Below are 17,101 nucleotides of genomic sequence, written 5' to 3' on the forward strand. Positions count from 1 at the left end.
ACTAACCGCTATCGACGCCGACCACAACCCCGGCAGGAGCTAGCTGCCATCCAGCCTTGGCACCAACCAACGCTCATCGAGTCTAATCACAACACCGGCAGGAGGTAGCTGCCATTCGGCCTGGCTACAGCCTCGCCTTGCCAACCAACGCCCATCGAGTCTAATCACAACACCGGCAGGAGCTAGCTGGCAACAGCCTTGGCACCAACCAACGCCCATCGAGTCTAATCACAACACCGGCAGGAGCTAGCTGGTAACAGCCTCTGTACCAACTAACCACCATCGACGCCGACCACAACACCAGCAAGAGGTAGCTGCCATTGAGCCTGACCACAACACCAACATTGGCAGGAGCCAGCTGCCATCCAGCCTCGGCACCAACCAACGCCGATCGAGTCTAATCACAACACCGGCAGGAGGTAGCTGCCATTCGGCCTGGCTACAGCCTCACTACACCAAAACCGGTAGGAGCTAGCAGCCATCCGGCCCAGCAAGAACCCTGAAATCACATATAAATGATACAAAGGCTAAAGTATCTAAAACTATGGCTATTTTACACAAAAGTGAAGGAATTGCTAAGTCAAAAAGCATTGTGCATTTTGTATAACTCACTGATTGTTCCATATTTAGGGTAGTGCCTGAAAAACATATTTAAATCTAATCTTCCTTCTGCAGAAAATAGCCGTAAAAGAACCATTACTGGAAATGCATGCAGGGAACCCACAAACCCAATATTCAAACAGTTCAACTTATTATAATTTCATGAACTGGCAGAGTATAATATCCTAAAAATCATATACAGAGCACGTCTGAAAGGAACTGAGATCTTTAATAAGTCTAGATTTAGAACAGTGATAATGGAAAGAAGTATTTCAATCAGAGGTGTTATTTTATGGAACAAACTTCACAGTGGAATAAAATCTCTGTATTTAAAAAAAAAAAAGAAATGAAAAGATATGATTGAGTAAAAATGTGTCTTCATTATTGGTTTAAATCTTGTAAAATGAAAATATGGCTTTGTAGTCGCCAACATTGAAAGTCAATTGTTATATTTGTGAACATAGGGGGCAGATGTAAGTTTTTAACTTCTTTCTGATTGATTTATTTGTATTTTTTTGTTAGATTTTTTATGAATGACATAAATTCATGAAGTGAACATTTCTAACCTACTGTTACTACTTAGTTTTATTGTCTCCTCCATTGCCATAAATAGTAGTCACCGAGCGCGCCATTAAAAGTAGTTTATTGGAGGATCCATCTTTATACTGGCGCAGGTTTGTGAAGTGAGACTCTTCCAGGTGCATCGCTCACACGGAGAGAGACCTCGTCTGAGTCGAATCACAAAAGTTGAAAGTGAGGCACGTTCTTATTTCTGATGAGTGTAGTGACTCGTGCTGGTTCAAACAAACATTGGGTTTCATGGTGGACATCATATGATGTTGCAGCACAGCCGGTCGTACATACATGTACAAACCCCGTTTCCATATGAGTTGGGAAATGGTGTTAGATGTAAATATAAACAAAATACAATGATTTGCAAATAATTTTCAAGCCATATTCAGTTGAATATGCTACAAAGACAACATATTTGATGTTCAAACTGATAAACATTTTTTTTGTTGCAAATAATCATTAACTTTATAATTTGATGGCAGCAACACGTGATAAAGAAGTTGGGAAAGGTGGCAATAAATACTGATAAAGTTGAGGAATGCTCATCAAACACTTATTTGGAACATCCCACAGGTGAACAGGCAAATTGGGAACAGGTGGGTGCCATGATTGGGTATAAAAGTAGATTCCATGAAATGCTCAGTCATTCACAAACAAGGATGGGGCGGGGGTCACCACTTTGTCAACAAATGCGCGAGCAAATTGTTGAACAGTTTAAGAACAACCTTTCTCAAGCAGCTATTGCAAGGAATTTAGGGATTTCACCATCTACGCTCCGTAATATCATCAAAGGGTTCAGAGAATGTGGAGAAATCACTGCACGTAAGCAGCTAAGCCCGTGACCTTCCATCCCTCAGGCTGTACTGCATCAACAAGCGGCATCAATGTGTAAAGGATATCACCACATGGGCTCAGGAACAGTTCAGAAACCCACTGTCAGTAACTACAGTTGGTCGCTACATCTGTAAGTGCAAGTTAAAACTCTCCTATGCAAGGCGAAAACCGTTTATCAACAACACCCAGAAACGCTGTCGGCGTTTTTTGTTTTGTTTATATAAGACTTTTAAAGTCATTTTGATAGTAGGCTATTATAGCTAATATAGACACTTGCATCATGTGTTGTCTTCATTATAACACTTATATAAGACTTTTAAAGTCATTTTGATAGTAGGCTAATATAGACACTTATATCATGTGTTGTCTTCATTATAACACTTATATAATACTTTTAAAGTCATTTTGTTAGTAGGCTACTATAGCTAATATAGACACTTACATCATGTGTTGTCTTCATTATAACACTTATATAAGACTTTTAAAGTCATTTTGATAGTAGGCTAATATAGCTAATATAGACACTTACATCATGTGTTCTCTTCATTATAACACTTATATAAGACTTTTAAAGTCATTTTGATAGTAGGCTAATATAGACACTTACGTCATGTGTTGTCTTCATTATAACACTTATATAAGACTTTTACAGTCATTTTGATAGTAGGCTATTATAGCTAATGTAGACACTTACATCATGTGTTGTCTTCATTATAACACTTATATAAGACTTTTAAAGTCATTTTGATAGTAGGCTAATATAGACACTTACGTCATGTGTTGTCTTCATTATAGCACTTATATAAGACTTTTACAGTCATTTTGATAGTAGGCTAATATAGCTAATGTAGACACTTACATCATGTGTTGTCTTCATTAGAACACTTGTATAAGACTTTTAAAGTCATTTTGATAGTAGGCTATTATAGCTAATATAGACACTTACATCATGTGTTGTCTTCTTTATAATATTTATATACGGCTTTTCATTTTTTGCGCCTCCAGACAGATTATTTTTGTGTGTTTTTGGTCCAATATGGCTCTTTCCACGTTTTGGTTTTGCCGACCCCAGGTTTAGGCCAAGAAGTTAACCAGTTCAAATCCTTCTACGTCAGCCCTCAAACGACATTTAAAATATGAAAATGAAACGTAAACGAGACACTCTTTCAAAGTTGAAAACAAGTAGAAACATTTGTGCACGCTGGCCTTCTTTGTTGTTGTTTGTAAATGACCTCTAACGTTTGTCTTGGAATCCAACTGCTCCACTCGCTCCCAGGGAAACAATGGATGACATCACTTCCCTGCGGGCTCCGAGAACATCTGGAAAGTAGTTCCAAAACCCCCACGCCCTAAAACGTGATACACGCTAACAACCACACCAGCTACAGTAAACCTCATTAGCATTCATTGCTTGTATTATTATTGGAATATCTGTTTTGGCGACATAAGGGCAGACTTACGCCATGGGGCAGTTGGTCATGTAGGGCGGGCAGGGGCCCGGGGCCACCACAGGCCTCTGGAAGCTCTCCACGCTGCCTTGCACGGCACAGCTGACATTCTTCTGCACAACGAAGGCGCACCAGTTCCTGAGCAGTGACAGAGAAGGACGTAACGTCAGCTTTACCAAACTTTTGGACACTCGGGATGATGTTTGATAAGAAACAGTCGTGGAATTAACACATTATTATGCATAATTTGGACAACCAGGTATGGTGAAGATAAGGTCCTTTTTTAAAAAAATTAATTAAATAAAATAAGATAAATAAATTAAAAACATTTTCTTGAATAAAAAATAAGGTACAACAATATAAAAACAGTTACATAGAAACTAGTAATGAATGAAAATGAGTAAAATGAAGTGTTAAAGGTTAGTACTATTAGTGGAGCAGCAGCACGCACAATTATGTGTGCTTACGGACTGTATCCCTTGCAGACTGTATTGATATATATTGATATATAATGTAGGAAGCAGAATATTAATAACAGAAAGAAACAACCCTTTTGTGTGAATGAGTGTAAATGGGGGGAGGGAGGTTTTTTGGCTTAGTGCACTAATTGTAAGTGTATCTTGTGTTTTTTATGTTGATTTAATTAAAAAAAAAAAAAAAAAGATACCAATAATTTAAAAAAACCATACCGATAATTTCCGATATTACATTTTAAAGCATTTATCGGCCGATAATAACATCTCTAATTACTTACAATGTATTACTTGTACTGTACATTGTCACTACTATTACATTACTTACAGGGATGTCCGATAATGGCTTTTTGCCGATATCCGATATTATCCAACTCTTTAATTACCGATACCGATATCAACCGATACCGATATATACAGTCGTGGAATTAACACATTATTATGCCTAATTTGGACAACCAGGTATGGTGAAGATAAGGGCCTTTTTTTTTTAATTAATAAAATAAGATAAATAAATTAAAAACATTTTCTTGAATAAGAAAGAAGGTACAACAATATAAAAACAGTTACATAGAAACTAGTAATGAATGAAAATGAGTCAAATGAAGTGTTAAAGGTTAGTACTATTAGTGGAGCAGCAGCACGCACAATCATGTGTGCTTACGGACTGTATTCCTTGCAGACTGTATTGATATATATTGATATATAATGTAGGAAGCAGAATATTAATAACAGAAAGAAACAACCCTTTTGTGTGAATGAGTGTAAATGGGGGAGGGAGGTTTTTTGGGTTGGTGCACTAATTGTAAGTGTATCTTGTGTTTTTTATGTTGATTTAATTAAAAATTAAAAAAAAAAAAAAAAAAAAAAAAAAAAAAGATACCAATAATTTAAAAAAACAATACCGATAATTTCCAATATTACATTTTAAAGCATTTATCGGCCGATAATAACATCTCTAATTACTTACAATGTATTACTTGTACTGTACATTGTCACTACTATTACATTACTTATAGGGATGTCTGATAATGGCTTTTTGCCGATATCCCATATTATCCAACTCTTTAATTACCGATACCGATATCAACCGATACCGATATATACAGTCGTGGAATTAACACATTATTATGCCTAATTTGGACAACCAGGTATGGTGAAGATAAGGTCCTTTTTTTTTTTTAAATAATAAAATAAGATAAATAAATTAAAAACATTTTGTTGAATAAAAAAGAAAGTACAACAATATAAAAACAGTTACATAGAAACTAGTAATGAATGAAAATGAGTCAAATGAAGTGTTAAAGGTTAGTACTATTAGTGGAGCAGCATATTACATTTTAAAGCATTTATCGGCCGATAATAACATCTCTAATTACTTACAAGATAAGGTCCTTTTTAAAAAAAAAATTAATAAAATAAGATAAATAAATTAAAAACATTTTCTTGAATAAAAAAGAAGGTACAACAATATAAGAACAGTTATAAATTTAAAAAAAACGATACCGATAATTAAAAAAAACGATACCGATAATTTCCAATATTACATTTTAAAGCATTTATCGGCCGATAATATCGGCCTGCCGATATTATCGGACATCTCTAGATATAACATGTTATGATGCTAAAAAATATATTTGTAATGATAGTAGTTACACTCCTGTACTTGGTATCATTACAGTGGATGTCAGGTGTAGATCCACTAATGGCGTTTGTTTACATTGTGACGCCGGTGAGCTACGGTGTGTAGTGAAGCATGTTTAGCTATTCCTCGTCCTGCAGTGATAATGATACCTGCGAGAAACTCACTTTATTCGTCGCCATGGAAACGAGGATTAGTGATTTAGAAGTAATTAAAGCTGCAAGCAGCGTTGGTCGGGTCCGCATTTTGGCTGGTGCTAGTCCTAGGTGTCCCAATACTTTTGTCCAGTGGTAGTCCTGTGTGAGACCTACATAGAGGTTTTTTTTCCGTGTCTCTACGATATTCGTACTGGGAGTTAGAGGAAGTTGTGTCTGTGTTTTTTTCCTAGGTGTTGCGGCACAGTGGTTGTTTTCTTTGAAGGCGCATAAATTCACAGCAGCGGAGCAGCTTTAGTGGTCCTAATTCCATTTGACATTGTCATTATAGGGTATTGTGTGTAGAATTATGAGGACAAAAAAGAAATCATTCCATTTCACGTTGTCATTGTAGGCAGCGGAGCAGCATCAGCGCAGTGGGTCTTTGAAGGCTCGTAAAATCAAAACCGTAGCACTTATCAAAACGCTTTCGTCAACTTTTAATCAGAAGGGTTCAATCTCTCTCCTGTAGTAGTTTGAAGCCAAAACGACAAACGCGCTCAGAGGAGATAATGTTTGATGTTTGGTGACCGGATTAAACAAAAAAATTGTTTTGAAGGAGGGCTAGCAAACTTCCTGTTGATTTTTGCTGAAGGATGTCAATCTATGAAATGTAGGTCTAAGTGAGACCTACGTAGAGGTTTTTGTGTCATGTCTCTAAGACGTTCCTACCGGAAGTCACAAGCAGTTTTGTCTGTGTTTTCCTCTGAGAAGCAGTTTTGTCTCTGTTTTATTCAAAAATTGCGCTAGAGAGCAATTTTGAGTTTTGGAGTTTTTTTTTTTTTTAGATCGCAATTTCCACCAGTCCTGATGTGTGTGAGAAGTTTGGTGAGTTTTGAAGTATTTTAAGGGGGTCAAATTACAGGTCAAAGAGGCAAAAATGAGTGTTTTTAGTAAATTTTAGTCTTGAAGGGGAAATTGCCAACTTCCTGTTGGTTTTTGCCCAAAGATGTGAAATTATGAAATGTAGGTCTAAGTGAGACCTACATATACCTGTAGGTTTTTGTTTCATGTCTCTACGACCTTCCTAGTGGGAGTTACAGGCAGTTTTCGTCCTAGAGGGCGCTCGAGCGCAATTTAGATTTTTGGAGTTAGGTTTTTTTACTAAAGTGGTTGGGGTATGTTTTTCTATGTGTGTGTCAAATTTGGTGAGTTTTGAAGCATGTTAAGGGGGGCAAAGTAGTGCGCAAAGCTGCGGAATAATAAACCTTACAATAACAATAGTGTCCTTTGTCCATGTACAAAGGACTCCCTGTGGGAGTCCTTTGTACATGGTACAGGCGGACCCTAACTAAAACACCGCTAGCTAGCTAGCCATGTCTTAAAGCACCTCTTCCTGAGGGTGTTTCAGTGTTATAACTTCACCTTTATTGTTAGTTAGTAAAACGATGCCGATAATTAAAAAAAAACGATACCGTTAATTTCCGATATTACATTTTAAAGCATTTATCTCTAATTTAAATGCATTTTGGTATCGGGACAACACTAACTCAAACACAATGTTACTGTTCAAAATGTGTGTAATGTTACCATGGCAAAGAAAAATATCAAATATTCCTTTTGAAGTAAGTAATCTGCCTTGTTTTTAATGAATACTTAGGCTACTGTGTTGTAATGTTGCTCATGAAGGTGATACTTAAGTGTGGTATTTGTGAAAGATGTGTAAATAAAGGTGCATTGTTGAGAACATAGAAGTGTTTTTAACGCACAGTACTCGCCTCGTGTTGTAACAAATGTGCTATCTTCCTCGTGAGCGACATTCTCTACTTGATCTGCCGCTTCTCGGACACTCTCGGCCGCAGTTAGGCGCCACAAAAGAGCATGGAAGTGTTCAGTAACGTACCTGGTGGTGTGTCGGTGCACCGCTTAGTTTAGTAACGTACCCGGTGGTGTGTCGGTTAGTTTAGTAACGTACCTGGTGGTGTGTCGGTGCACCACTTAGTTTAGTAACATACCTGGTGGTGTGTCGGTTAGTTTAGTAACGTACCTGGTGGTGTGTCGGTGCACCACTTAGTTTAGTAACGTACCTGTTGGTGTGTCGGTTAGTTTAGTAACGTACCCGGTGGTGTGTCGGTGCACCACTTAGTTTAGTAACGTACCTGTTGGTGTGTCGGTTAGTTTAGTAACGTACCCGGTGGTGTGTCGGTGCACCACTTAGTTTAGTAACGTACCTGGTGGTGTGTCGGTGCACCACTTAGTTTAGTAACATACCTTGTGGTGTGTCGGTGCACCACTTAGTTTAGTAACGTACCTGGTGGTGTGTCGGTGCACCACTTAGTTTAGTAACGTACCTGGTGGTGTGTCGGTGCACCACTTAGTTTAGTAACATACCTGGTGGTGTGTCGGTGCACCACTTAGTTTAGTAACGTCCCTGGTGGTGTGTCGGTGCACCACTTAGTTTAGTAACGTACCTGGTGGTGTGTCGGTGCACCATTTAGTTTAGTAACGTACCTGGTGGTGTGTCAGTGCACCACTTAGTTTAGTAACATACCTGGTGGTGTGTCGGTGCACCACTTAGTTTAGTAACGTACCTGGTGGTGTGTCGGTGCACCACTTAGTTTAGTAACGTACCTGGTGGTGTGTCGGTGCACCACTTAGTTTAGTAACGTACCTGGTGGTGTGTCGGTGCACCACTTAGTTTAGTAACATACCTGGTGGTGTGTCGGTGCACCACTTAGTTTAGTAACGTACCTGGTGGTGTGTCGGTGCACCACTTAGTTTAGTAACGTACCTGGTGGCGTGTCGGTGCACCATTTAGTTTAGTAACGTACCTGGTGGTGTGTCAGTGCACCACTTAGTTTAGTAACGTACCTGGTGGTGTGTCGGTGCACCACTTAGTTTAGTAACGTACCTGGTGGTGTGTCGGTGCACCACTTAGTTTAGTAACGTACCTGGTGGTGTGTCGGTGCACCACTTAGTTTAGTAACGTACCTGGTGGTGTGTCGGTGCACCACTTAGTTTAGTAACGTACCTGGTGGTGTGTCGGTGCACCGCTTAGTTTAGTAACGTACCTGGTGGTGTGTCGGTGCACCATTTAGTTTAGTAACGTACCTGGTGGTGTGTCAGTGCACCGCTTAGTTTAGTAACGTACCTGGTGGTGTGTCGGTGCACCACTTAGTTTAGTAACGTACCTGGTGGTGTGTCGGTGCACCACTTAGTTTAGTAACGTACCTGGTGGTGTGTCGGTGCACCACTTAGTTTAGTAACGTACCCGGTGGTGTGTCGGTGCACCACTTAGTTTAGTAACGTACCCGGTGGTGTGTCGGTGCACCACTTAGTTTAGTAACGTACCCGGTGGTGTGTCGGTGCACCACTTAGTTTAGTAACGTACCTGTTGGTGTGTCGGTTAGTTTAGTAACGTACCCGGTGGTGTGTCGGTGCACCGCTTAGTTTAGTAACGTACCTGGCGGTGTGTCGGTTAGTTTAGTAACCTACCCCGTGGTGTGTCGGTGCACCACTTAGTTTAGTAACGTACCTGGTGGTGTGTCGGTTAGTTTAGTAACGTACCTGGTGGTGTGTCGGTTAGTTTAGTAACGTGCCTGGTGGTGTGTCGGTTAGTTTAGTAACGTACCTGGTGGTGTGTCGGTGCACCACTTAGTTTAGTAACGTACCTGGTGGTGTGTCGGTGCACCGCTTAGTTTAGTAACGTATCTGGTGGTGTGTCGGTGCACCACTTAGTTTAGTAACGTACCTGGTGGTGTGTCGGTGCACCACTTAGTTTAGTAACGTACCTGGTGGTGTGTCGGTGCACCATTTAGTTTAGTAACGTACCTTGTGGTGTGTCAGTGCACCACTTAGTTTAGTAACGTACCTGGTGGTGTGTCGGTGCACCACTTAGTTTAGTAACGTACCTGGTGGTGTGTCGGTGCACCACTTAGTTTAGTAACGTACCTGGTGGTGTGTCGGTGCACCACTTAGTTTAGTAACGTACCTGGTGGTGTGTCGGTGCACCACTTAGTTTAGTAACGTACCTGGTGGTGTGTCGGTGCACCACTTAGTTTAGTAACGTACCCGGTGGTGTGTCGGTGCACCACTTAGTTTAGTAACGTACCCGGTGGTGTGTCGGTGCACCGCTTAGTTTAGTAACGTACCTGGCGGTGTGTCGGTTAGTTTAGTAACCTACCCGGTGGTGTGTCGGTGCACCACTTAGTTTAGTAACGTACCTGGTGGTGTGTCGGTTAGTTTAGTAACGTACCTGGTGGTGTGTCGGTTAGTTTACTAACGTGCCTGGTGGTGTGTCGGTGCACCACTTATTTTAGTAACGTACCTGGTGGTGTGTCGGTTAGTTTAGTAACGTACCTGGTGGTGTGTCGGTGCACCACTTAGTTTAGTAACGTACCTGTTGGTGTGTCGGTTAGTTTAGTAGCATACCTGGTGGTGTGTCGGTTAGTTTAGTAACGTACCTGGTGGTGTGTCGGTTAGTTTAGTAACGTACCTGGTGGTGTGTCGGTGCACCACTTAGTTTAGTAACGTACCTGGTGGTGTGTCGGTTAGTTTAGTAACGTACCTGGTGGTGTGTCGGTGCACCACTTAGTTTAGTAACGTACCCGGTGGTGTGTCGGTGCACCACTTAGTTTAGTAACGTACCCGGTGGTGTGTCGGTGCACCGCTTAGTTTAGTAACGTACCTGGCGGTGTGTCGGTTAGTTTAGTAACCTACCCGGTGGTGTGTCGGTTCACCACTTAGTTTAGTAACGTACCTGGTGGTGTGTCGGTTAGTTTAGTAACGTACCTGGTGGTGTGTCGGTTAGTTTAGTAACGTGCCTGGTGGTGTGTCGGTGCACCACTTAGTTTAGTAACGTACCTGGTGGTGTGTCGGTTAGTTTAGTAACGCACCTGGTGGTGTGTCGGTGCACCACTTAGTTTAGTAACGTACCTGGTGGTGTGTCGGTTAGTTTAGTAACGTACCTGGTGGTGTGTCGGTGCACCACTTAGTTTAGTAACGTACCTGGTGGTGTGTCGGTTAGTTTAGTAACGTACCTGGTGGTGTGTCGGTTAGTTTAGTAACGTACCTGGTGGTGTGTCGGTGCACCACTTGGTTTAGTAACGTAGCTGGTGGTGTGTCGGTGCACCACTTAGTTTAGTAACGTACCTGTTGGTGTGACTGGAAGGATAGACAGAAAGTCAATAATACTACTATTACTTCTACTATCAGGAGACACTGAACTCAACCCTGGACCTGCAGCAACACGGTTAATGTTGTCCCGACTGGCGAAGACTAGCAATGCTACTGATAGCGTCGCCATCGAAGCTAACTCGGCTACCGGCTCATCTCAGCTCAAGCTCACCTGTGCTCCAGCGGTCGGCGGCTCGGCGGAGGACTTCGCCCCGTTCATCGACACGGTCGGAGGCTCGGCGGCGGCGGTGGAGGACGACCCGGTCATCAGAGAAGGCAGCGACTCAGCGGCGGTGAACGACGCGGCGGCTGCGGTGGACGGCGACCCAGACATCGGTGATTGCGGGGAACTGCACGAGATGGCGGGGGTCCACGCGACCTCTCCCGGGTCCCGGACGGTCGAGGACGCGGCATACACAGGATTTAGAGGCGCCTTTACACAAACATTTTCGTTATTCTCGTTCTCTTTGTCTTCAAAAAAGCCCGCCAAAAGGAAACCAAACCCATCCCCCAGCAACCCTACCTGGCTTCCTCCTCCCTCTCCCTCCCCTCCCCCTTTCTCTCCCTCCCCCTTCACCTGGAGGACGATCAATATGCCCCTCTCTCTCTCTCCTCTCTCTCCTTGCTCTTCAACTGCAACAGCAATAATAACCAACAATTTTTCTGGTCAGTACCACAACACAGCGGACTCTGATGCTCTTTTTGGTTCCAGTGGACTACACATCATCCACCTTAATGTGAACAGCCTCTCTGGAGCCAAACTTGACCAAATCAGAGAAATGTTCCTCAACACGAAGGTAAAAATCTTGTGTTTCTCTGAAACCAAATTTGATCAAAGTATTTCTGACTCAGAGATAGAAATACAAAACTTTTCGGTTATCAGAAAGGATAGGAATAAACACGGTGGGGGCGTTTGTATGTATATTCACCAGGATATTAAATACATAACTCGCACTGATCTTAATCACAATGACCTGGAATCTGTGTGGGCGGAAATCAAATTTAAAAACGCTAAGCCGGTACTAACAGGGACTGTTTATAGACCCCCTAATCAGAGTGATTTCTATGGGGCTTTGGAAGAATGCTTGGCGGGGACAGACAACATGGAGAAAATTATAACTGGGGATCTGAACACAGATATTCAACGCAAAGATGCGCCTGTCTTCAGATCCTTCAGCAAGTTTTGTATTCTGCACGGTCTTTCCCAGCTAATAGCGCTACCCACAAGGGTGTGTGATTCCACCCAATCAACCATAGATCTCATTCTCACTTCAGACCGGCCTAAAATAAAAAATAGTGGGGTCATGATCTGTGGTCTTAGCGACCACTATCTAACCTTCTGCACCCGTAAAATAGCTAAACCTAAAGCCAATGGCCACATAACAGCCCAATCCAGATCCCTCAAAAAATACTCCAATGACAATTTCAATTTAAAATTAGATGAGTGGGACTGGTCCCCTGTGCTCGCGAGCAACCTGGTCGATGTCGCTTGGGATCGCTTCAAAACGACGTTCCTAAAGATACTAAATGACATGGCTCCTGTGAAACCAGTCAGGATCAAAGCCCGCTCGGAACCATGGATGAATCCGGACCTATTAGCTGCCATAAAAGACAGACAGGAAATACTCTGAATATCAAAAATGTAAAACAGAAGTAGATAAACAACCCAATAATATCAACCTCAAATTACTCCTTTCAACTCTCAAAAAGCAATGCAATAAATTAAGAAAGAAGTCAACCAACCTGACTAAATCCTTAAAAAAAAAATTACATTAACGACAAAATAGAGGAAAACACGAATAAGCCACGTGAGCTCTGGAAAATTCTCAACAACCAGCTTCCTGGTTGCAGCCAGAAACTTAAAACAAGACTCACCAACATCAGCATCAAGGAGGGTGACTCCCTCATTACAGACAAAATGGAGGTAGCTAGCAGACTTAACATCTTTTTCACCAGCATAGCCGCAACTCTTGTCAACAAGCTGTCCCACCACTCTGGTCGCTTTGGTGTAGAACACATTAAAGCCTTCTACAGAAAGCTAGGAGTATCCAACGATGATTTCAAATTAGAAATGGTCACAGCTGATGAGGTGTTTAAAAAATTGAGCGCGCTCCACCCTAACAAGGCCACCGGCCTTGATAATATTCCCTCCAGATTCCTCAGGGATTCTGCCTCCATCATTGCCCCGATCATCACGCACATAATAAACCTATCAATTACACAAGGCCAAGTACCAAAAGATTTTAAGATAGCAAGAGTAACTCCCCTCTTTAAAAAAGGAAGCAAATTGGAACCTGGCAACTACCGACCTGTTTCTATTCTCAGCTCCATTTCGAAAGTAATGGAGAAAATAGTTTATGAACAGGTCGATAGTTACCTTGCCACTAATAAACTCATGTACAAATTCCAATCCGGCTTCAGAACTAACCACTCCACTGACACATGCCTTCTCTATCTGACCGACCACATCAAACATGAGGTGGACGCGGGCAAATACTGCGGCATGGTCATGCTGGACCTTCAGAAGGCCTTTGACACCGTTAACCACGCTATACTGTTGGATAAGCTCAGAGCAATCGGATTTAACAAAACCTCTTGGAGCTGGATGCAGTCTTACTTGGAGGGGAGGGAGCAGGTGGTAGAGGTGAACGGCACCATGTCCCCCCCCCTCTCGGTGAGCTGTGGAGTCCCCCAAGGCAGTATATTGGGACCTTTACTGTTCCTAATATACATAAACGACATGTCATCGGCATGCGACTGTGAATTGTTTTTGTTTGCGGATGACTCTGCCCTGCTGGTATCCGGCAAGGACAAGTCACAGGTGGAGAAAATCCTCAGTGCTGAGCTCTGTAGAACTTGCACCTGGCTCGCTGACAACAAGCTATCCATACACTTGGGTAAAACAGAATCCATCCTGTTTGGGTCCCACATCAAACTTAAGAGAGTCAATGACTTCAACATAAAAGTAGGTGACAGTGTCATCACCAGGAAAGATGAGGTCACCTACCTAGGTTCCATTCTAGAGGCTAACCTTTCCTGTGACAAAATGGCAACCAAGGTAATCAAAAAGGTTAACCAACGAACGAGATTTCTCTACAGAATTTCCTCTCTGGTCAACAAAAGCACCTTGAGGATTCTGGCGGGAACTCTCGTTCAACCCTTTTTCGATTTTTTTTCGATGCACCTCCTGGTACCCTAGCACCTCCAAAACCCTCAAATCTAAACTCCAAACATCTCAGAACAAGCTAGTCAGGTTACTTCTAGACCTCCACCCCAGATCCCACCTCACTCCTACCCACTTCTCTAAAGTGGGCTGGCTCAAGGTGGAGGACAGAGTTAAACAACTTGCACTGAGCCTAGTCTATAAAATCCACTACACCTCCCCTGATACCGAAGTACATGTCAAACTACTTCCTTAACGTAAATGACCGCCATAACCACAACACCAGGGGGAGCTCCACTAACCACGTTAAACCCAGATTCCGAACTAACAAAGGTCTTAACTCATTCTCTTTCTGTGCCACATCAATGTGGAATGCGCTCCCAACAGGTATAAAAGAAAGGGCATCTCTATCCTCCTTCAAAACCGCAATAAAAGTTCACCTCCAGGCAGCTACAACCCTAAACTAACACCCTCCCCGGATTGCTAATAATCAAATGTAAACAATCAAATGCAGATACTTTTTCTTTTTCTTATGCCTTCTGATCTCTCTCTCTCTCTCTCTCGCTCTCTCTCTATGTCCACTACTTGCTGTCCATATCCTAACCCCCCCCCCCCTCCACACCCCTGATTGTAAATAATGTAAATAATTCAATGTGATTATCTTGTGTGATGACTGTATTATGATGATAGTATATATGATAGTACATATCTGTATCATGAATCAATTTAAGTGGACCCCGACTTATACAAGTTGAAAAAGTTATTGGGGTGTTACCATTTAGTGGTCAATTGTACGGAAAATGTACTTCACTGTGCAACCTACTAATAAAAGTCTCAATCAATCAATCAATCGGTTAGTTTAGTAACGTACCTGGTGGTGTGTCGGTTAGTTTAGTAACGTACCTGGTGGTGTGTCGGTTAGTTTAGTAACATACCTGGTGGTGTGTCGGTTAGTTTAGTAACGTACCTGGTGGTGTGTCGGTTAGTTTAGTAACATACCTGGTGGTGTGTCGGTGCAAGACGCCGTGCAGGAGGTCGGAGGACGAGGCGGAAGTGTGGCTGAAGTGGAAGAAAAAGGCGCAGAAGAAGAAGAAGAAGACACTTTGTGTCCATCGACACTCACGCCGCCTTCCTGCCAGCATACTTGAATACTTTGAAAAGGACGTCTAATAAATAATAAGAAGAGTAAAGCTCGTCTTCATCGCGCCTCGTCTCAACATTGTGCTCCACTAGTGGTCAGTCTCAGCGCGAACACGCTTTGAGTGACGTGAAGGATCCACGAGCACGACCACGCCCTCCTCCAACTTCAACTTTTCATGTTCTCTTCCAATGGCGTTGTTAGGCCTATTTTAGGGGGGCTCAAGCTCAAGCCCCCCTAAAATGTTCTTAAGCCCCACTAAATAATTTGGTGTTTAAAAAAAAAAAAAAAAAAAAAAAAAAACTTTTTTTTTTTTTTTTTTTTCCAAATACATGCCGACATATTCATTATAAAGTGTCCCGAATATAAGTTTAAATAAATAATCATATAACCTGTCATTATCCACTCAGTTTCCCCTCACTTCATAGTGTAAGGTAGAGAGCCCCTTTAGTGCGTCGGTAATCAATCCATTCCACTTGTTCATATAGAAAATACCCACATTACTCAAAATCCAGTCCGCATTTTCCCTGCGACCTTGCTTGCGGTCCTTGGACTTGTTCATATAGAGCAGGGGTCACCAACGCGGTGCCCGCGGGCACCAGGTAGCACGTAAGGACCAGATGAGTAGCCCGCCGGCCTGTTCTAAAAATAGCTCAAATAGCAGCACTTACCAGTGAGCTGCCTCTATTTTTTAAATTGTATTTATTTACTAGCAAGCTGGTCTCGCTTTGCTCGACATTTTTAATTCTAAGAGAGACAAAACTCAAATAGAATTTGAAAATCCAAGAAAATATTTTAAAGTCTTGGTCTTCACTTGTTTAAATAAATTCATTAATTATTTTACTTTGCTTCTTATAACTTTCAGAAAGACAATTTTAGAGAAAAAATACAACCTTAAAAATGATTTTAGGATTTTTAAACTCATATACCTTTTTACCTTTTAAATTCCTTCCTCTTCTTTCCTGACAATTTAAATCAATGTTCAAGTACATTTATTTTTTTTATTGTAAAGAATAATAAATACATTTTAATTTAATTCTTCATTTTAGCTTCTGTTTTTTCGACGAAGAATATTTGTGAAATATTTCTTCAAACTTATTATGATTAAAATTCAATCTAGAAAATCTGTAGAATCAAATTTAAATCTTATTTCAAAGTCTTTTGAATTTCTTTTAAAATTTTTGTTCTGGAAAATCTAGAAGAAATAATGATTTGTCTTTGTTAGAAATATAGCTTGGTCCAATTTGTTATATATTCTAACAAAGTGCAGATTGGATTTTAACCTATTTAAAACTTGTCATCAAAATTCTAAAATTAATTTTAATCAGGAAAAATTACTAATGATGTTCCATAAATTATTTTTTTAATTTTTTCAAAAAGATTCGTATTAGCTAGTTTTTCTCTTCTTTTTTTCGGATGAATTTTGAATTTTAAAGATTCGAAATTGAAGATAAACTATGTTTCAAAATTTAATTGTCATTTTGTTCGTGTTTTCTCCTCTTTTAAACCATTCAATTAAGTGTAAATATCATTAATTATTAATAATAACATAGAGTTAAAGGTAAATTGAGCAAATTGGCTATTTCTGGCAATTTATTTAAGTGTGTATCAAACTGGTAGCCCTTCGCATGAATCACTACCCAAGAAGTAGCTCTTGCTTTCAAAAAGGTTGGTGACCCCTGGTATAGAAAATGCCCACATCACTCAAAATCCAGTCCGCATTTTCTCTGCGACCTTGCTTCCCTTGGTACGAAGCACATTAGCACACAGCACTGCAGAACAAGAACCTTGTGTCTGCACTTGTAAATAATTTAGTTTGTATGTTTTGTGTTTCTTGTAGAATTCATATAAAGTAATATACATTAGCCCAGGGGTCACCAACCTTTTTGAAACCAAGAGCTACTTCTTGGGTAGTGATTAA

At 41.1% G+C, this 17,101-nt stretch overlaps 1 protein-coding gene across 2 annotated transcripts in view; it reads right to left on the minus strand.

Annotated features, from left to right (window-relative positions):
* The window catches only part of emilin2a (elastin microfibril interfacer 2a), a 60,445-nt gene extending 45,119 nt beyond the window's left edge, over positions 1 to 15,326 (minus strand). For both annotated transcript variants that reach the window (XM_062023764.1, XM_062023763.1), the window contains exons 1-2: positions 15,042 to 15,326; positions 3,468 to 3,593 (exon numbers count right to left, since the gene is read on the minus strand). In XM_062023764.1, coding sequence (XP_061879748.1) covers positions 3,468 to 3,593; positions 15,042 to 15,184 — 269 coding nt within the window. In that variant the 5' untranslated portion in view covers positions 15,185 to 15,326. The remainder of the gene's footprint in view (positions 1 to 3,467; positions 3,594 to 15,041) is intronic.
* Positions 15,327 to 17,101: the final 1,775 nt, after the last annotated feature.

The sequence above is a fragment of the Entelurus aequoreus genome, linkage group LG16, assembly GCF_033978785.1.
Source record: "Entelurus aequoreus isolate RoL-2023_Sb linkage group LG16, RoL_Eaeq_v1.1, whole genome shotgun sequence".
NCBI lineage: Eukaryota > Metazoa > Chordata > Actinopteri > Syngnathiformes > Syngnathidae > Entelurus > Entelurus aequoreus.